At 45.5% G+C, this 20,734-nt stretch overlaps 1 protein-coding gene across 4 annotated transcripts; it reads left to right on the top strand.

Moving 5' to 3' along the window:
* Positions 1 to 9,368: 9,368 nt before the first annotated feature.
* On the top strand, positions 9,369 to 17,456 carry Snrpb (small nuclear ribonucleoprotein polypeptides B and B1). 4 transcript variants are annotated; one of them, XM_005380753.2, is made up of 7 exons: positions 9,369 to 9,493; positions 12,125 to 12,276; positions 13,950 to 14,061; positions 15,414 to 15,566; positions 16,017 to 16,155; positions 16,469 to 16,585; positions 17,295 to 17,456. In XM_005380753.2, exons 1-7 carry the CDS (start codon positions 9,491 to 9,493, stop codon positions 17,330 to 17,332), a joined length of 714 nt encoding a protein of 237 aa, XP_005380810.1. In that variant the 5' UTR covers positions 9,369 to 9,490; the 3' UTR covers positions 17,333 to 17,456. The 4 variants fall into 4 exon arrangements, with proteins under 4 accessions (XP_005380810.1, XP_005380812.1, XP_005380809.1 ...); XM_005380755.2 differs by having other exon boundaries at positions 17,151 to 17,456; XM_005380752.2 differs by having other exon boundaries at positions 16,469 to 16,594.
* The last annotated feature ends 3,278 nt before the right edge of the window (positions 17,457 to 20,734 follow it).

The following is a 20,734-nucleotide window of genomic DNA, read 5'->3' as shown; positions in this document are numbered from 1 at the left end:
CGTCAGGTGGGGCCTGGTGTTTAATGGCAGCATTCAAAGCTCCAGAAAGATTTCTTCTCTGCTCTCCCCTTCAGTTTGCCTTGTCAAGATCTGCCTTTCTTCTGTGGTGTTTCCAAAATGCCTGCAATGCAAAACTGCGTGATTATACACATGTGCAAGTTTCAAGAAAAATAATCTAGTTTGAGAACAGAGAAAGTAATTTAAGTGACATAAAAGCATGTGTTTTAACCTTTCACCAGATGTTCTTTTTTACCAGATGTTCTTCTTAATACAAGGCTTAGCTAATTCAAATTTGAGATTCATGCATTGGACATTCAAGTCAACAGAAATAAACATTGCTCTCATGAGTAACAATATTGGAGAGGTACACTCTAATATTTTACCAGGATGGTGAATATTCCTATTGGTCAAGTTAGGGGTGGTAAGTTCCAAATTAATTCTCTTTCATGGGTGTAATCAGAAAAAATAAAACCCTAAAAGCTGAGTGTAGCAGCAACAAAAAATAACAGGTGCAATTTCAGCCAAAAGTCCATGGCATCTAAATTTAGTCATGCTTTTGTCACAAAAACTCTTGTCAGTGGGAATGCTTCTTGGGCCATCTTGTTAATTTATCTCTCCAATTAAAAGTATATGTATATATAATTAGCTATAGGTATCTGCTTACAAAACATCCAGTGTCGCTCACCGAATCTTGTAAACCAGCACAATGGAGAGGATCCAGTTGCGCGCAGGTAACACCCGAGCTGGATAACGTGAGCTGGCACTATCACAAGGCTATTGCCCTCCACCTACTAACCCACACCAAAGAGCTCATCGCTCTGTCATTTGTGGTGCAGGGCAGGAGAGGCCATGCAGATCTGGGTGGTAGCAATGGGCGTGTGTTAGGAACAGAGTGTTTCTAAAGCCTGTGTGAGCAGAATGTTAATTTCTCACCCTTTTCTGATGAGCACTGAAGGTGGTGCTGAGGGCGTCTTGCTTTCAAGGGACTGCTGAGGGTTCTTCTTCTACACCATGGCACCTGCGGGCAGAAAGATGTTTAACAGCATCCTGGGCCTCTGCCTAGCAGATGCCTGTAGTGGTGGCTCCCCACCTCCCCATGTTGCAAACCACCACTGTAGGGTGAGGACGCAGGGATGAGAGAAAACAGTCTCAGTGGTTGTGGGCCTTTCCTTCAGGATGGGGCAGAATGTCCAGAAAGTAATCGGCCCACATCCTCCAGGCCAGTGTTGGGAGGAGACAGGGGCTGAAATTTCCACTTTTTGGCACAGTATGTGGGTTTTCACTCAGTTTTCTTGTGTTCAGCATGGTTCTTTACCTTGCTCCATCCCGCAGTCCAGAGCTGCCCACTTTGCCAGCCTCTTTACAGTCAACTTTCAGATCTGCAGGAGCAGGAGAGAGGAGCCTGACCCAAAGATTCATTTCTTTGTTCTTAATAAATGCTTTATGGAGGTATGCACATACCAGAAAACTGACTCCTCTAAAACGTCCAATTCTGAGGGTTTTTTAAAAAGTATATTCACACATTGGCTGTCTCTGCTTTTTAATCTGTTGCTGACTGCCATTGTAGCTTACATCTGCCAGGCCGCGACACTTCTGCGGTGGATGTTCTCAGCCAGTGTGCTGCAAGATCCTCTGCGGCCAAGGCCAGGCACAAGGACAGCCTAGCCTAGCACAGTGCGCTGGATTTGGGGCTTCACTCCCCAACCTGCCCTAAATCCCCAACACCCTGCCCCAATCACCACCACCAAGACAGACCTCAGGACCCTGCAGAGGGTGGAGGTACCTGCACCAGCCCCTTTCCATCTTTGCTTTTGGGTGGGCGCCTCCCTTCATGGAAACTTTAGAACTGGGACTCAGGCTACTTCAAAGAAAGGACTCAGCCTCGGTGGAGCAGGACACTGGGCAGGACCCTGGGGGCTCTATGTTTGGCAGTGTCTGTGGCACGCAGCTCCCCAGAGAGGTCAAGAACTTTCCTCTGCGGCGACAGGTCAGGACTGTAATGATCACCCCTGAGGCTACAGGGCTGGACTGAGGCCTCGGCCAGGCGGTATGGAGTCGGTTTCTGGGGTGAAAACGTCTTGAGGGAACCACAGCGTCCGGGAGGAAGGCGCGGAGCCAAGCGTCCTGAGTGGGAGGTGAGATCCAGTTCGACCCAGCAGAAAGGGCTCGGCTTCTGAGCAGAGGAGGGGATGTTGGGCTCCGGGGACAGAGCCGAAGATCCGTCCGGAAAGGAGTAGGGCCAGGGGCCGGTCCCTCGTCGGGGTTTCCCTCCTGAGAGGTCTCCACGCTGTTCCGGATGGGGCTCCCGGGCGGGGCGGGGAGCACCTGGGAACTGGGCACAAGCTCTCTGCTCCCCGTGGCGCGTTCGTGCGCCCCTTGTCGGCCGCGTTGGTTTTGGACATTGAGGCCAATGGGCTTTCGCTGCAGCTGCGAGCCTGTGCGCGCATGCGGGGCCAGAATGGGAAACTGCAGGGCCAAAAGTAGACGTAGTATTAAGAAGCAAATTGAAACTACGCTCTATCGACAATTTTTTTCCTTCTTTTTTGGTCTTTTTGAGACAGGGTCTCACTGTGCAGTTCAGGCTGGCCTTGAGCTCACTTTGTAGCCCGGGCTGGTCTCGAACTCGAAACAATCCTCCTGCCTCAGCCTCCCGGGTGCTGGGGTTATAGGCTGCAACGGCGCCTGGCTGGTATCCACTTCTTATTGAGAGCTACAGCATATTTTCCACACATCTCTGGAAATGAATATTGTATTGCAAGCTAAAGCAATCAGCTATATGGAATAAATTATGTGAAGTCAAGATCAAAGTCACTCATTTAAAATAAAATGTATGCATTTTATGAATGTAGTGTACCTTTTATATGTGCAAACAAGCTCAGAAACAGGCATCCCTAAAGTACCATCTTACTGAAAGCAAATTACAGCAGGTTAAATACAAACACTATCACATCACGCTTATATCGAAGACAACTCAAAAGGACCACCTTGTGTTGAGTTAGTGGAAACGAAGACGAAACTATACTGTTTGTGTACAAATAAGCCCCACATTTGTAAGCAAGCTACGAAGTACAAGTTCTCCTTCAAGGAAACTTTTTTCTTCTTCTCAGTGTTTTGGTTTTTCTTTTTTGGTCTTTTTGAGGCAAATTCTCGCTATACAGTTCAGGCTGGCCTTGAGCTCACTTTGTAGCCCAGGCTGGTCTCGAACTTGCAACGATCCTCCTACCTCAGCCTCCTCAGTGCTGAGATTACAGGTGTGCACCACCATGCCCGGCTCTTTCTCAGTGTTTTTGAGACAAGGTCTTGCTATGTAGTCCAGGCTCACCTCAAACTTGGGCAGTGCTTATTCCTGAGCCTCCAGAGTGTTGAGCTTACAGGTGTGTATTGCCATACCTGGGCTTTAAGGAAACTTCTAATGGTGAAAAAGGGCACATAAAAATGAGTTAAACCAATTTGGCTAAATCTAAGCAATATTAAAGAATACTGTGTGTCACAATGCTTTAACCTAACTTGTTATGAGGAATTAGAGTAATTCTAGCCAATATTAAGCATTTGAGGTGAAATCAAGCTCAAAATCATTCCAAATGAAAGTTCCTATGACTCTTTAGACATAATTGACATGTAATATTTGCAGGCTGCAACATTTACATACCTTAAGTTAGAGTGTTTCTAAGAATTTATATGACATCCAGTTCACGCTCATTCATTCAAACAAGTGCTATAAGCTGTGTAAGTATTTTGTAACTATTATGCATGCAAACAAGTTCAGAAACATTCCTTTCAAAAGTTTCTGCTTGCCTCCTCCTGGTTGGCATGAAGTGTTCCCCAAAGGGTTGAAGGAGTTAGAGAGCTTGAGATTGGAGTAGTGGACTATGGAGTGTGTGCGGCAGACTCTAGTCTGAAATCCAACTTCATTGCAAGCCCCAACAGCTGTGTAGGCAAGAAGCCCTATGTTTGCAGTGATTGTGGGCCAGACTTTAAGGATAAGCTGAACCACATCAGACACCACTGGACACACTCCATGGAGAAGCCACATGGGCAGCAAGGGTAGTAGAGGTGTTAGCCCGAAGCCTGACCTCAGCAGCCATCAGAACACTCAGAAGAGAAGCCCTTCTTGCACAGGGAGGGTGGGCAAAGCTTTAGAAATAAGTCCATCCTCAGTAGATGTCAGTGGACTCACTTGGGGAGAAGCTCTGTATTTCCATCGAGCGTGGGGGAAGCTTTGGCCAGAAGTTGTCCTTTAGCCTGGTGTGGTGGCCCACGCCTGTAATCCCAGCACTCAGGAGGCTAAGGCACTGGGATCGTTGTGAGTTCAAGACCAACCTGAACTACATAGCAAGACCCTGAGTCAAAAGTGTAACACCCCCCCAAAAAAACTAGAAGTCATCCTTCTTCATAACCAGGAGACGCACTCAGGTGAGAACCCTCTGTGGGCTGCAGTGTGCACGAGGCGTCACGATGAGGTGACTCAGAAGCCACCAGAGGATGCTTAGGGGAGAAGGCTTATGTATGCAGGGAGTTTGAGGCCCTAGCCACACTCAGTCCTAGACAGAACACCAGAGGACGCTCAGGTGAGAAGCCTTCAACTTGCAAGGTGTGAGCAAGGCTTTTGCCCCAAGTCACCCCCCCCATTGTGCACGAGAGGGCACACTCATGACAGAAGCTTCACACGTGCAGTGAGTGGAGTGAGTGGGCTGTGGCCTCAGCTGAAATCACACCTCCTTGTCCACCATAGGACACACAGAGGGGAGAAGCATTATGGTTGTGGGGAATGTGGGCAGAGCTTTAGCCAGAAGTCATATCTGATCTGACACCAGAGGATGCACTGAGGGGAGAAGCCTTGTATGTGTGAGGCTCATGGGCAAGACTAGAGCCATCAGAGACCTCATCTGACAGCAGAGAGGCACAAGGAGTGTCCCTGCATGTGTGGAGTATGATGATATTTCAGAGCAGTGTTGCCCTCTGCAGGTCCTGAGGACACATTCTGGAGTACAGCAGTAAATCAGCCTATCTTCAGGAAAGACCTGTGTGTGTGGGGATGTAGGAACATCCAGTGACTGCCCTAGGAGAAGCGCCACATGTTTTGGGGTTGGTGAGCTTCAGCCAGAGGTGAACAGGCAGCACCTCAGGGCCTTCTGTGGTCCCACACCTCAGGGAGAATCTGTGTGTGGGGATGCTGTGGCCCTCACTCAGGTGACCATCTCAGGGCCAGCATGCCAGGTGCTTGAGGGACAGGCTGTGCATGCAGTGCTGTGCTCCTTGGGGCACCAGCTCTTAGCCACAGGAAGCTGCAGACCTTCCAGGTCTCCTAACCCATGACCGCTTAAAGTCAGGAGACAAAACTCCACTCCTTGACTCACCCAAGACAATAACCCAGGTCTTCCCCAATCCAGAGTCCCAGCAGACCGAACAGTCTCTCAGCTGCAAACACTGCAGGTCGGCCCTGTCTTCTGCCCAGCCCTGCCATATACTTGAATGGACCCTGGCTCTCTATCCCATGGTCTCTTCAGGACCCTAATCGAAGACCTCTTTGGTGTCGGAGAGGGGATGAAGCTTTGGCAATGTCACAGGAAATACAGGCAATACCCAGGAAAGAAATTGTGGGTGCACAGGGAGTGAGCGAGGACATAGGAAAGTGGCACATTGTCTTAGGGAACAGCTTTTGGGGAGAGGTGTTACATAGGGAGCAGTAGGGAAGATGTGAGGTGCCTTGGCAGTGAGTTCAAGCTCCCCAGACACCAAAAGACACGCTCAGGAGGAAGGAGGGGTTCTGTGTGTTGCAGGGGTTATGCTGAAGGTTTTCCTTGATGGTCCTTGATGGTCAGTCACTGCTCCACTCACCTCTCAGGGTCTCCAAGAGAAATCTCAGCCCTCCCCATACTGAGAGTAAAGCGGCAATAGCATTTAAATGGACTTTTTTTTCCCACTGTTTAAAATTAGATGGAATAAAAAAGTAGGCATTCATTACATTTTCTTTTTGTACATCAGTTCCCCTGTGTTTGTTTTTTTGTCTTTTTGAGACAGGGTCTCACTGTGCAGTTCAGGCTGGACTTGAGCTCACTTTGTAGCCCAGGCTGGTCTCGAACTCAAAATGATCCTCCTGCCTCAGCCTCCCGAGTGCTGGGATTACAGGCGTGGGCCACCATGCCCAGCTGTTTGTTTTTTGAAACAGGATTTTGCTTTGTAGTCCAGGCTGGCCTTGAACTCACTATGTAGCCCCAAGTCAGCTTTGACCTCCTGCTTCAGCCTCCTAAGTGTTGGGATTACAGGCCTGCGCCACCACATCCAGTTCACATTTCCCTGGTTTCTAATCCTTTTGTTTGGTCTTGAATTCAGAACCGCCATCATTCCTCCTCAATTTAATTTTAGAATGGTCTTATTTCATGTTGGTTTTTGCTGAGTTTTCTGGAGAAAAAATAGTGGATTGTGAAAAATGAACACCAATTTTTAGTATGGAAACATTTGATTCAGTAATTGCAATAGGTGAGAACTATGTAATCTGACAGAAAAATTTGTAGAAGTATGACTACTTGGGAAGACAAAGTGGCACCATGTATAATGACTCCATGTCATAGTCACCTGTGGGTCACAGAGAAGTTTGGGGCTGGGGGGGACTTTCAAGATGTCCAGCAATGAGACAGAAAGATGACTAGCAGATGCTGATTGTGAAATGAGGTATGGTTGCCAGGTGTGGTGGCACATGCCTGTAATCCCACTACTTGGGAGGCTGAGGAAGGAGGACTGCCATGAGATCGAGGCTAACCTAGGCTGCATTGTGAGTACAAGTTCAGCCTGAACTACATAGCAAGACTGTTGAAAAAAAAAAATCAGTGGTGATGCACATTAAAGTGAGCCTAATTAGTACATACACACAACTGTTGTTCTAATATTGGTACATATATTTCTCACTCAAATCCAGAATTTTAAATATTTTTTTAAAATTTAAAATCTATTTTTAAACAGATACATAAAACTATATATTTAGGAGGTAACATGATGATACATACACATTGTGGAATGTTTTCATCAGGGTAAACAAGTCTATTTCCTCAAAAATATATTATGTTTTAATGGTGAAAACACTCAAATTCCTTTCTTCAAGCTTTTTGGAGGATAATGGTCTCCCTATATACAGGAAACCAGGATTTATTGTTCCTACCTAACTATAACTCAGTGCCCGTTGATCAACTTCTCCTATTCCCTCTTTCTTTTTTTTTTTTTGGTTTTTCTCCGGTACCGGGAACCGAACTCACGACCTTGGGCTTGCCAGGCAGGCGCTTTTGCCGCTGAGCTAAATCCCCAGCCCCTCCTATTCCCTCTTTCAACATAAAATTTTTAAAATCATTTTCTGTCTGAAAGAGAACAGATGGTAAAGGATTCCTGGAAACAAGAAATTCTCTCATTGCCTCATCTTCTTTCATTAGTAAATACCATACTATCCTTTAGTTTTTTTCCTAATATGCATGAAATATGTAAGGAATAAAATCCATCTCCTCATTGTGTATCTAGTCTTGTACTTAATTTGTTAATTTTAATCCAGAGTTGTTTTAGAGAATAGTTTAAGAGAAATTTAGGATTGGTTGAAACATGATATTCTAGAATCATAAAAGACAAATGAACAGGGGCCGGGGATATAGCTCAGTGGCACAAGTGCCTGCCTGGCAAGCGCAAGGTCCTGAGTTCAACTTCCAGTACCAACAAAACAAAACAAAACAAATGAACAACCCCCTCCTAAATTGCTAGAGTTCCATTCACCAGTGTTCTTAAAAGTATAAAGATATTGCTTCTTTGGAATTTGGGACACAGCTGAGGACTAGAAAAATCTCACAAAGCCAGGTTACACAAGGGGACAGGCTACACTCTCGTCCATTGCTGCTGTGTATCACAAGTGAGTTCCCCTTACCCTGCTCAAAATGCGTAAGACAGAGCTGGCTCAGCGTGGTGCTCACTGGTGCCACCTGTCAGGTCCTGTCTTTTCCTCTGCTTTCTTTGGGAACCAGATAGCTATTTTTTGGCTGGGGGGAAGGAAGTAAGCTTCATTTTGTGAATTTTAATAATACTTAAAATAGTTCTAATTGTTCTAATAACTGGTAAAAATAGAAAGGCTTGACCTATAAGTCTGCTAAATGTCTACCAAATCAGGCTTAGTTGCCTGAGAGGGCTCAATATATGAAAATCTGAAGAGTAATAAATTTGCAATATGGGAGGTGTACCTGACCAAACTAGTGAAATACAAGGGGTGATAAAAATGGTGACCCAGCACTCGGGAGGCTGAGGCAGGAGGATCGTTGGGAGTTCGAGGCCAGCCTGGGCTACAAAGTGAGCTCAAGGCCAGCCTGAACTGCAGAGCGAGACCCTGTCTCAAAAAGACAACAACAACAAAAAAAGTGAATGTTTAAATGTTAAAAAATTTATTAGGTACTCCCTATTAATCCCCGTCAAAATACTTCCTCTCACTCTGAACACACTATCCTATCGTTCTTTTTTGTTTGTTTGTTTGTTTTTTTTTTGAGACAGGGTCTCGCTCTGCAGTTCAGGCTGGCCTTGAGCTCACTTTGTGGCCCAGGCTGGTCTCGAACTCGCAAGGATCTTCCTGCCTCAGCCTCCCGAGTGCTGGGATTACAGGGGAGCACCACCACACCACGATAGGCTATCCTATCGTTCTTGTTACTTTCTGAAGCAGTCGTAGAAGTCCTCTTTTGTACCTTACGAGGTCTGATGAAAAATACAGGGAGTGCCATCCAATGGGAGGGCAAGCTTGTAATCACCTTACAGTGAATCCTTGGCCACTTTATTCACTGGATCTGGCACCATGCGACTTTTGGCTCTGCCCCAAAGTAAAAATTATAATGAAAGGTAAAGGTTTTCAGTCGATTCAGGATATCGAGGCAGCCATAACAGCACAGCTAGACATTTCAAAAAAAAGATTCCTCAACTGCTTGAAGAAAGTGGCAGGAAAGGAGGACGTAGCAGTGTTATCCGGGTGAAGAGGAACGAGATAACACCAGCTGCCACAAGGAGGACGGATCTAGAAGTGTGTGTCCAAAAGAGGGTGCTAAGACTCTGAGAACGTGAAAGCTGATGTTATCGTTGCCCCAACAAACTGGACCCCGTTCTTTTTTTTTTTTTTTTTTTTTTTTTGAGACAGGGTCTCGCTATGCAGTTCAGGCTGACAGTGAGCTCACTTTGTAGCCCAACCTGGTCTCAAACTCGCGACCGTCCTCCTGCCTCAACCACCTGAGTGCCGGGATTACAGGCGTGCGCCACGCCCGGCCCGGTTCTTAAACTAAAACAACTCCGCCCTAAGGCCAGAATTCAAGGGCTGAAGGCCGGAACTAAAGGGCTCAGAGCCGAGACCGGAAGTAGCGTTCTACCCGACCTCATTTTCCCGGCGGCTGAATTTCCGGTAGCAGCGGCGGGAAACGGGTTCCTGGCTGTGTAGGCCTCTGAAGAGGCGAATCCGGCGCGAATCCGAACCATCAGTACCGCCACCATGGTAAGAAATCGCCGGCCAGTGGTACCGGAACTCCTGAGTCTGCTGCGTTGGGGGCCGTGGCAGATGGGGGAGGAAGCCGTGGATTGGAGCCAGTTAAGGTGAAGGCCCAGGCCGCGGCTGTTTGCTCCCCGCTTCAAATACCAGGACCTTGATCGCTTGGCGGGATAGGGGGAAAAAGGAAGGGCTGGGTCGCTCGGTGGTGGCGCAGTTGGAGCCGCCCTTCTCCGCACCGCTCTAGCAGTAGTTGTAATGCTTGGGACCCTGGAGGCGTTCGGTATATTTCCTGAGTGAATGTCCAGGATTTCGGAGCAGAATTACAGCCTAGGCGGGGGTTAGGGGGAGAGACAGCCCGTAGGTGCAGATTGGTGATGGCGGTGAGAGTCCAAAAAGGAACTGCGGGAAGGTTTATGTCCGAAACTAGAGCCCTGCTGGGTCCGTGGATGGGACGAGGGAGCAGGAGAGTGATGGCAGAGACTTCCCTCGTTCGTGAAGCACATTTTCAGTGTTGGTGTATGGAACAGTTGTCAGGCGCTGGGGCTACATAATGAAGTGTTTTAGATCTTTCACGAGTTTAGTTTTCTAGTTGGGCACACGGGTGCTGTAATTCAGTGTGGAAATTAAGAACTATGCAAAAGTAATGGCGGAGAGGGAGGTGGAGTAAGAATACTTTGAATTGATGGTTCCTGAGCGGTGCCTAATAATTGTAGGTTTTCCAAGCAAAAGTAGGAACTGGAAAGCGCAGGGGCAGACAAGTTGGAAAAGTAGCATGAAAATTCGTAGAGGGGGAAGGAAGAGGTAGAAGATGACATGGGAAGAAGCGGCAGGAACCTGGCTACTGAAGGCTTTGCATGTTACTTTGTCATGTTGGTGATGAGACTTACCATTGAAGGATTTTAACTAGCAGGAGAACTTAAACCCATTTGGGCTTACAAAGACCTCTTTGTTAATTAGTGGGTAAGACTGGGAGCAGGGAAGCCTCATATGATATTAAAGGATTGACTGTTTCCAACACAGCTTTCCAGCTGGTGAGACATGTCACAAAGGTCCTTAATTTCTTCCAGGTTCAGTGGCTTCATCTGTAAAATAGGAATAATAATGGGTCCAATTTTGAGTATTAAATGATATGAACAGTGCTAAGGACAGTGGCTGAGCACCCAATCAGTCTAAACTATTACAAGGGAAGTGAATGAATGATGCCCCAGAGGTTTAGATCCTGTGGATAGAAGCCCCTTTAATTGATCAAAAAAAAAAATTACTATGTCAGGGGTGGTGCATGCCTGTAATTCTAGCACTGGGAGAGGTGAGGCAGGAGGATTGCTCTGAGTTGGAAACCAGCCTGGGCTACATAGTGAGTTTGAGGCCAGTTTGAACTACATAGTGAGACCCTGTCTTAAAAAAAAAAGGTCACTAAGGAGAGCAGAACCACCTAACTTGGTAGGCAGTATCCTGGGGAGAGTGAAGTTTTCTTCAGGCTCAGAGAGATGAACAGCAAGCACAGTGGGTGGTATGGGGAAGGTACTTGCATAAGTTAGGACTGGCCTACATCTGTCATACCCATGGGAGGCTGATTATACAGATCAGATGTCAGGTGTTGTTTCTAAAGGAATAAAACCTGCCAGAGGCACCTGATGGTGATATCTGTGTGGTGTCTTTATTTTAGCAAACCCACATTGGAAACCAGATATAAAGTAGGAGTGTTGTGTTAAGAATACTGTTCATATATAGCACTCTGCCCACCAGTTTACCTCTATTTATCTTGGAAACACAATAACAAATTGTTGATGTGGAGATTCCATTCTCCTCACTTGTAAGATAACCAACTCCTTTCAAGTAATAAGCTTCTCCTTGATTGGATTTTAGTGCCAGTCCCACTCAAGTCCATTATTAGTTATTAAGTGAGATTTGGATACCCCATGGCACTTGAGTCACACCTATAATCCTCACAGCAGCAGGTGATTTATACTCTCTAGTGTAAGTGTATTTGATTAATTGGTGACACCCCACACTCCTCCCTGAAACAGATATAATAACACAAAGGCAGTTGTAATATGAGAAAGGTTTTTTTTTTGATGTTACTGAGGATTGAATCCAGAGCTTTCACACTGAGCTACATCCTCAAACCCCCCCTCCCCCCAGAACTGGGGATTGAACCAAGGGGTGCTCTACCAGGGACCTGCATCCCCATCTCTTTTTATTTTTTGAGACAAGGTCTTGCTTAGTTGTCCAAGTAGAATTTGAACTTGTGATCCTTGTGCGTTGGCCTCCCTAAGTGCTGGGATTGTATCCATAGGTTTTTTTATTTTTCATTTTGAGACAGGGTCTCACTAAGTTGCCTAGGCAGGACTTGAATTTGTGATCCTCCTGCCTTAGCCTCCCTGAGTGCTGGGAGTACAGGTGTGTGCCACCATGCTTAGCTGAGAAAGGTTGATATTTAAAGGAAGGGAGAATAGAAGATTATTGGGCTGAAAATAGGGTGACATGGGCGACTTTTCGGGAAAAGGCTGTGGTAGAACACTTAGCTCTGTCAAAAAGACACATGGAAAATTAAGGCCATAGTGGGAAATTTTAGGGTGGGCCCAAGGGTTTGTGGATCCAGAAGAACCAAGTCTCATCCCTTCTGCTTTCTTGCAGACGGTGGGCAAGAGCAGCAAGATGCTGCAGCACATTGACTACAGGATGAGGTGCATCCTGCAAGATGGCCGGATCTTCATTGGCACCTTCAAGGCTTTCGACAAGCACATGAACTTGATCCTCTGCGACTGTGATGAGTTCAGGAAGATCAAGTGAGGAGAGGGCTGCTGAGGGTCTGGAGCAGTGGGTTGACGGGGTGGGCCAGGCAGCAGAAAGTGATGCAGCTAGTTGGCTCCTCTCCGTTCTGCTTTCCAGGGCAGACACAAGTGGGGACGTTGAACACTAAGAAATCTTCCTTAGTCCAGCAAGCCTCTGCAGTTCTAGCAAAGTAAAAGTTGTGAGGAGGGCGGTTAGGCTTTTTGTTTCTCTGATTTTGCATGCCCCTGGGTACCGGGGTAAAGGGCTGTCATGTTCTCCCCACAGGTGTGAGGGGGGAGAGCTTGATTTTCTGGCTTCATTACCTATTTGTAAAGCTGTAGCCTAAAGGGCTCTCCCAATGCAGCCTGGTCTGAAACTGCTTTAAGAAGCCTCTGACCCTCTTCGGGGTAAGTGCTCTGCTCTCCATGTTGATTTGGGGCCAGTGATTTTTGTTGGCATTATAGAAACATTGGAGATGTTTTCTGCTTTAATACAATTGTATAAATTACTGGCTAACTCCCTTCAGTATCATTGATCATAAGCTTCTGGCCTACAAAATGAAATAGTCTAGCTTTTCATCCTATTTTACATTTAAGATACCTCGAGGCTTGAAGAGGTTATGTGACTTTGTGGTCATACCTATGCTCTTTGTCCTGTGCAGTTTCTGTATTATGTTGTCACTGAATGTGAATTTCCTTGGATTTTTTTTTAGGCAGCTTGTTTTCTTTTGTGGTTGCAGGCCAAGATATATAGGATAAAAAGTCTGAGTGCTTACTATGTTTTAGGGGCCAGCAGGTCAGTGTGAAAGTATTCCAAATGGTTTCCTTCTGTTTTTTAAATGAAACTGATTTTTATTCTGTTAGAAATGTTTATTGGAAAAAATTTAAAAGTCGGTGGGAAAAAATTGAAATAGTCATAAACATTTTCCCCCTTATTATGACATGCTTATTACTTAAAAATAAGAAAGTTTGAGCTGAAAAGAAAGAACTCTATCAATAGAAAACCAATTAATAGAATATAAAATATCATCAAAGTAGATTTTTTTAAAAAATTACAATATTTTGTATTTTATTTTGAGGCTCTTGGCTTTTGCTACCCATCTTCCATCCTTTTTCCCCTATACTGTTGCAGTTATTTTTCCTCAGTTATGCTGTTCTAGGGTTTGTTTTTGTGCTTTTGAGGAATAGATAGAAACAATTCATCATCTATCTGTGTGAAACTTCTCTTAGCTTGTCCTTTATGCTTTTTTAATTTCTGAAGGGAGGTGAGGAACAAAAGTAGATGCCAGTGAGGTTGTATTGGTCCTGGAAGGCACTGAATGAAAGTGGGGTGGGTGGGATTCACTCGATTTGGGGAGTTGTGGCTGCCTCTTGACATATCAAAGACTTGGCTGAAGGAAAGATCTTCCTAGTTGGCTGTAGGAGAGCATCTGAGGAGGGCAGGGCTTCCTGTTTCTTGGTCTGTGCATACTGTGGGATTGGTAGAGGCAGGTAGATAGCCACCTAAGGGGTCATGCCCCGAGCCTGTGGAGACTGTCCAGAGGACCTGTCTCGGGACAGTTTGTGTAGCATTTATCAGGAGAGAGTATAAAGCAAGCCTTGGAGACACCTAGGCAGGTGAATCTGAACTTTACCCATCCTCTAATGCTTGTTTTTTTTTTTTTTTGTTCCTTCTAAACCTACTTTAGGCCAAAGAACTCCAAGCAAGCAGAAAGGGAAGAGAAGCGAGTCCTTGGTCTGGTGCTGCTGCGAGGGGAGAACCTGGTCTCCATGACAGTGGAAGGACCTCCTCCCAAAGACGTGAGTCTGAGTAGGAAGTGTGTGGAAGGGAGACTCACCTGAGCTAGGCTGTGTTCGATTCTGTGCATTTCATTGCCTTTTTTACAGGAGTCCTCTGAGTTTGCCCCTTTTTATAGGTAACAAATGGAAAGTTGAGGAGTAAGAAATGGAGTAGGATTTGGGTTTTTCTGGATTTAAAGCTCCATTTTTCCTCAGTTGATACAGTCAGTGGAGAGGCACCTGAACCTGGCTGAGACAGTTTTTAGTGTGATGGCAAAGTTTAGGTGGAACCTAAAATTTCATTACTCCAAACAATGGAATACATGTACATTTTATTTTGTACCAGTTATAGTCATAACAACTTGTGAAATTGAGCATTTGCTGTGTACCAGGCGTGTTAGTATTTTTTAAATCCCTGTAATCATCTTTTGAGATAAATTATCCTTACTTTATAGGTAAACAAACTGGAGTTTAGTCACTTGCCTAACATCTCACAACTAAGTGGTGACAATGACATTTGAGCCCAGAAAATTTTTGGTTCTATAAACTCCAAGCCAATTTTATAAATAGAGCAAGCTTGAGAGAGTCTAATCAAGTTTGTTTCCCCTTTTTTCATTTTGAGACATTGTTAATCAAGAGACTAGTTTTGCCTGTTTTTTATCCATTTATGTTTTTTGTACTTAACACATGACATGGATCTTACATTTTGCTCTGCTTTCTCACTTAACGTTATAAACATTTTTTTCAGTTCCTCATGTTGTAAGTCATGCTAATGACCTAAAGTTATCTCTGCAGTGAAAGTAGTTTATCCAAGTCATTATTCCTTTTTTGGCTCTTAAAACTTTTTTGAGTTACAAATATCTGTAAGAGATGTTCCCGTATTTTTTGATTCAAAGTGTATGTACATATTCATAATGCTTAGTACACCCTTCCAGTAGAATTTGCTAGTTTTTATTGTGGTCAGATAAAGGGACTTAGTCCCAGCATTGTGCAATTACTTGCTCACTGGCACCTAGAAAGTGAGACTTAGTTAATGGATCTCATGTTCCTTTGTTGCCAAGTCAGGTTCTCTTTCTACTGAACTCTTCTGAATGGAACCTGGGCCTTTGGTCTTGGTTTAATTTTCATAGGAGTGCGTATAGGTGGTTGAGTTGTGACACAGTTCTGGAGGCTTAACTTCTAGCTTGCTTTGGAGGTGACCTATGACCGTTCTTGGATGGGGGAGGAATGCTGTTAGCATATATGGGCAGGTAGTGTTGCAAGGTGTTCTGATGCCTTTTAAGTTTGAGGGGCTTTCTTGGCAATGGTATTTCATAGTATATTTCTGATTCTCTAGGTCACTGAGTCATTTAGCTTGTTCCTTTATTTTTCAGACTGGCATTGCCCGAGTGCCACTTGCTGGAGCTGCTGGGGGCCCAGGAATCGGTAGGGCTGCGGGTAGAGGCATCCCGGCTGGTGTCCCCATGCCACAGGCTCCTGCAGGACTTGCTGGGCCAGTCCGTGGGGTTGGTGGGCCATCTCAACAGGTGAGGAGTCGGTAGAAGGGGATCATCTTTTGGTCCACAATTTGGGGAGGAGTCCAGAATGACAAGTCCATGATTATCAGGCTATTCATTTCTGTTAAAGTGAAGAGATACACAAAAGGGATTTTGCCAGCTGTATTTGAGCAAGATGTTTCTGTGGCAACATTAAATGTACTTTCTTGTAACCTGTCATTAGGTTTTACTTGAAAATGCAGATGCCTTCCCTAAATTGAATTGGGCACCCTTAAGCTCAGGCCTAGAAGGTGGGAGGGAATTGGACACTCCCATTTGACGTTTCCTGACCCTTGGTTTTGGATAGGAAATCTGATGCCATGAGTTATGCTTTAGGGAATTTGGTATCTGCTATTCTTTTACCAAGTTGAGGAGGCTGGGGAATGGGAAGCTGCATTGCACTGTACTGTTCTCGCTTCCTTCCTTTTTGTGTCCTTTTAGGTGATGACCCCACAAGGAAGAGGCACTGTTGCAGCTGCTGCCGCTGCTGCCACAGCTAGTATTGCAGGGGCCCCAACCCAGTACCCACCAGGCCGTGGGGGTCCTCCTCCACCCATGGGCCGAGGGGCACCCCCTCCAGGTGAGGAGCTCACGAGGAGACCAGGGGCCACTGATGCGAGATGCTGTAGCTGGATTCATGATGAGATAGCACCTTGACTGAAACTGATGATGCATCTGTATAATGAAGCAGGATTACTCTGAGATCCGGCTTAGAACTAGCTGAACAAGAGCCATTCACTGGAAGTCCTGGCTCTTTGGCTCAAGTGCCAGTTTGTTAGGAGAGGCTGAGAGGGTGGAATTGTTTATCTGATTTGGTGGACAGCTTTATATGTTTTCTGCTACTTTTTCAAGACAGGCACTTGAGCTTTATTCTTGGGGCTTTTCTCTTTCAGGAATGATGGGCCCTCCTCCTGGCATGAGACCACCCATGGGTCCCCCAATGGGGATCCCTCCTGGACGAGGGACTCCGATGGGCATGCCCCCTCCAGGGATGCGGCCCCCTCCCCCAGGTATGCGAGGTAAGTGCCTGCTGCAGTGACTTTGAGTTCCTTCCCTAGACCCTAGTGGTATGGGAAATGGAGGGAAGATTGGATGTATTAGACCCCATCCTCTTGGCTTTTGGGCCTTAATGTTAGGGAAATGAACTCCAGTGTACTTGGCAGTGCCATTAGGCACTGAGAATTAATGCATTCTTAGGATCCCCAACAGAGGAAGTGAGATTGTCTTATGTCCTGGGTTTGATAGTGTCTAGTAATTAAGAGGTGCTCTGGGCTTAGCAGTACTGTTTATTATGTATGCTTTGTAACTCCAGTCTGAGAAATGTTGAGATGGCACCCATATATATAAGAAAATAGGCCCAGAGAGTGCGTGGCATCCTCTCAGCTGTTTTTTCCAACAAGCCACAGTCAGATATAGTGACCCTTGTTTTTCTAGTTGGGTTTTCCAGGTGTAGGAACCCAGCAGCCCCAGGGAAGTCCCTTGATTACTTGATAACGGTGGGCTTGGGGGGTTGGGGAGGGATGGGCATTTGAATTGCAGATCAGGCACTGACTGAACTTCTTACTCTTACTTCAGGCCTTCTTTGACCTTGGCCAGAGTTATGGAAGTAGCTCCACAGAAGCGTGGGCCCGATTCCCCAGGGCCACGTTGCCACAGACCTGTGTGTTTGTTATGCTGTTGTTCGCGGAGTCTCACCGGATTGTCTGGTTTCCCTTACAGGGCCCCCTCCCCCGGGAATGCGCCCACCAAGGCCCTAGACTCATCTTGACCCTCCTCTGCTCCCTGCCTGTTTCCTGTGAGGCTGTACATAGTCCTTTCATTTCCTTGTGGCCTATGAAACTGGTTTATAATAAACTCTTTTAAGAGAATATTATAAATGCACCTGATGTATCCATTTATTTTAGAAAAACTTTGATATATTTGGTGCTTAATAGTCAAGAATGGTTGCCTTGAAAAACTAGCCCTAATTTTAGCAGCTTCCCTATGAAATACTTCTCATATACTAAGATTTACAAAATGAAACTGTAATGAGACATTTCCCTCATCAAACTCGAAAGTCAGCTTGTTGAAATAAACATTCATATGCTCTTGGTCAGGGGTGTGGATTGGTATATGCACTTGGGAAGGCACTCGCCTGCATGGCTCCTTGGGCAGTGCTTTAGGAAACAAATGCTAAAAATGAAAACTATCCAGAGGAAGTTACAGTGTCCCTTTCTGCCAGGATCATACATAATTAAATACTATTTTTGAAAATGTAATTTTTTTTTCACCCAGTGTTTAATTGGAAACATGGTCACTGAGTACTCTGAGCTGCAGAAATAAGGTGGACAGTGCAAGGGCCTGAGTTCAGTTTCCGATACTAAAAAGTGGACGCTGAAATTACTGTATGGGGGAAAAGCGTTCTGCATTTTTAGCAAAGGAGGTGTGAATGAAAACAGTCGTGGCGTATTGCTGCAGTGCTGCTGGGTGCCTTCAGGAGTATAATGGAGTTCAACAGTCAGTTGAACACACTCTGCTAGCAGTGAGGAGCTGTAAGATCATTGCAGTAATGCAGGCAAGGTGCTTACAAGATTTCAGCACTCATCAAAAGGAAGACAGAAAGTTAGGCTGTGTTACAAACGCAACAGGGATTTATGAAAAAAAAATCTACATAGAGCTGACATCAAAATAGTGAAAGACTGGCTGGGCATGGTGGCACATGTCTATCCGAGTGCTCTGGGAGGCTGAGGCAGGAAGACCTTAAGTTTGACTCCAGCCTGGGCAACTTAATGACTTAGGTCCTGTTTCAGAAAGCTGGGGATGTAGCTCAAAGAGAAGACGAAAGGCCCTGGGTTCAATACTCAGTACCACAAAAAACAAACAAACAAACAAACTGGACAGACTGAAAGCTTTTCCTTGAAGATGGAACAAGGATCCTCATTGCTATTTAATATATAGAAACTACTAGCTAGAGCAGTTTGAAAAGATTAAATAGGAAAGGAAGTAAAATGATGGAATCATGCATAAGAAGTTCACAGGAAAGCTATTAGAGCTAATGAATTTAGTGAAGTAGGATAAAAAATGACATCGTATGCCAGTATAAAACAATCTGGAAAGGGAAAAGAATTCCACCTGGGACAGCAACTGGAAGAATATAGATATTTTTATTTTTATTTAGTTTTTGTCTTTTTTGAGACAGGGTCTTGCTGTGCAGTTCAGGTTGGACTTGAGCTCACTTTGTAGCCCAGGTTGGTCTCAAACTCACAACGATCCTCCTGCCTCAGCCTCCCGAGTGCTAGGATTACAGGCGTGCGCCACCACACCCGGCTTTAGATATTTTTAGGACTCGATATAGATACCTAAATAATTGTATAAATGGTTTGCATCACTAGGATAACTACAGCCACTGAAAATAACTTGGAAATGTGGAGAAATAGGAACCCTCAAGCAGTGCTGGTGAGCATGTGGAACAGTGTAGCAGAGAAGGAAAACAGCTTGGTACTTCCTGAAAGCTAAACAGTCACTGTTAGCTAAGAGTTCCACTCCTGAGTGTAGTTTTTATGGTATATGAGATACATTTAGCCTTTGTCCCTGGTTCTTATCACAAAGCATCTAACACCTTTGGGATTTCTTGGATGTGACTTTAGTTACTCATAGTGGACCCGTTTGTAACAAACTAGTTGATGCTACTGAGGTGACCTTGGCTGGGGCCTGTGGAGAGCCTTAGGATGGGAACCGTCCCGTTTAGAAGGGTGAAGCAGTTTTGGAGGGTTGGGACTTCCATCTTCACCCCCACCTCTGGGATGAGGGGAGCGACTGGAGCTCTGAACTTGAACAGCGAGGTGTGGTGGGCTTCCAGGTTGCTGAACCCTGGGCAGGGTCCTGTGCCTGGAGAGGGCAGAGAGAAGCTCTGAGTCCCTTCCCCCACCCCTGGCCCCGTGCCCCTCTTCATCAGGCTGCTCCTCTGTATCCCTTATAATAAACGTCCTGTGTAATAAACTGCAAACCTAAATGCTCTCCGAGTTTCCTACGTCATCCTAGCAAATTCCCACGGTGCTGAGTGGGAAGTGGGGGTGTCTGGAAACTTCAGTTTGTAGTTGATGTGTCAGGAGCACAGCTCCCAACTTGGGACTAAAGGCTGGCAGCAGAGATGTGGTGAGACAACCCCCGGAAGGCCCTCTTACCATCTTCAGAGGTATTTTTGACTAAACCGGACATGAAGACATCCAGAGACAGCAGATTGGAGGTTACGAGGAATAGGGGCAGGGGAAAGTGTGTTCAATGCGTGTGTCACTGCACAGGGTCTGAGGAAGTCTCCAAGAGAAGATGGGCATCTCAACTTGATGCTCCCATGGGGGAGGTCCATTGACTTGCCACAGAAAAATTATTTTAGGACATGTCTGAGAGGCATAGACAGATTATTAGCCTTGCAGAAATACACAGAGCAGGCGCTCAAGAGACATATGGTGGCCTGAGGCTGGGGTTATATAGGAGGGATGTGACAAAAATACAGTGAATATCAAAATTTAAAATAGTTATTACAGTAAAAGACATTGGCATTAATCCACCTCAAAACATTCTCTCACTTTGAACACGTTTGTGTCATTGCCCTTGCCACTGTCTGAAGAAGTTCTGGAAGTCTTCTCTCGTGAGTGTCTTAGTTGCACTCTTGTGGCAGCCTTGATGTCCTGAATCAATTCAGAACCTTTACCTTTCGTGTTCATTTTGACTTTGGGGAAGAGCCGGAAGTGGCATGATGGTAGATCTGGTGGAAAGGCTGGGTGAGGCGCCCTAACGTTTTTACAAGCTGCCTTTCCACGGGCTGGCGCTCAGCAGGAGCATTCACTAGTTTTCATCACACTTGTAAAGACACTCAGGAAGGAAGATTTCCAGAGCTTCGCCAGAAAGTGGCCAGGAAGATGGGATAAGTGTCTTGAGTGAGGGGGAATATTTTGAGGGAGATTAGTGGCAGTGTGTCTTTTACCATAATACATTTCTAAATTTAAACATTTAGTATACTTTTCAATTATCTCGTATGTGGTTTTTTTTTTCCTTCTTGTATGTGTTCTTCAGGAATCCTTTATGTTGGATGATCTCAGATGTTTTGCCTAAAAACATTCTTTGAACCCTTGGAATGTTTCTTCATCTTAAGGTCAGGTTGCAGCCCTTCACCTTATCTG

The sequence above is a fragment of the Chinchilla lanigera genome, unplaced genomic scaffold (genome assembly GCF_000276665.1).
Source record: "Chinchilla lanigera isolate Chin_1 unplaced genomic scaffold, ChiLan1.0 scaffold00014, whole genome shotgun sequence".
In the NCBI taxonomy this organism is placed as follows: Eukaryota; Metazoa; Chordata; class Mammalia; order Rodentia; family Chinchillidae; genus Chinchilla; species Chinchilla lanigera.
Note: the sequence above shows the minus strand (reverse complement) of the source record. Positions and strands in the feature narration are given on the sequence as shown.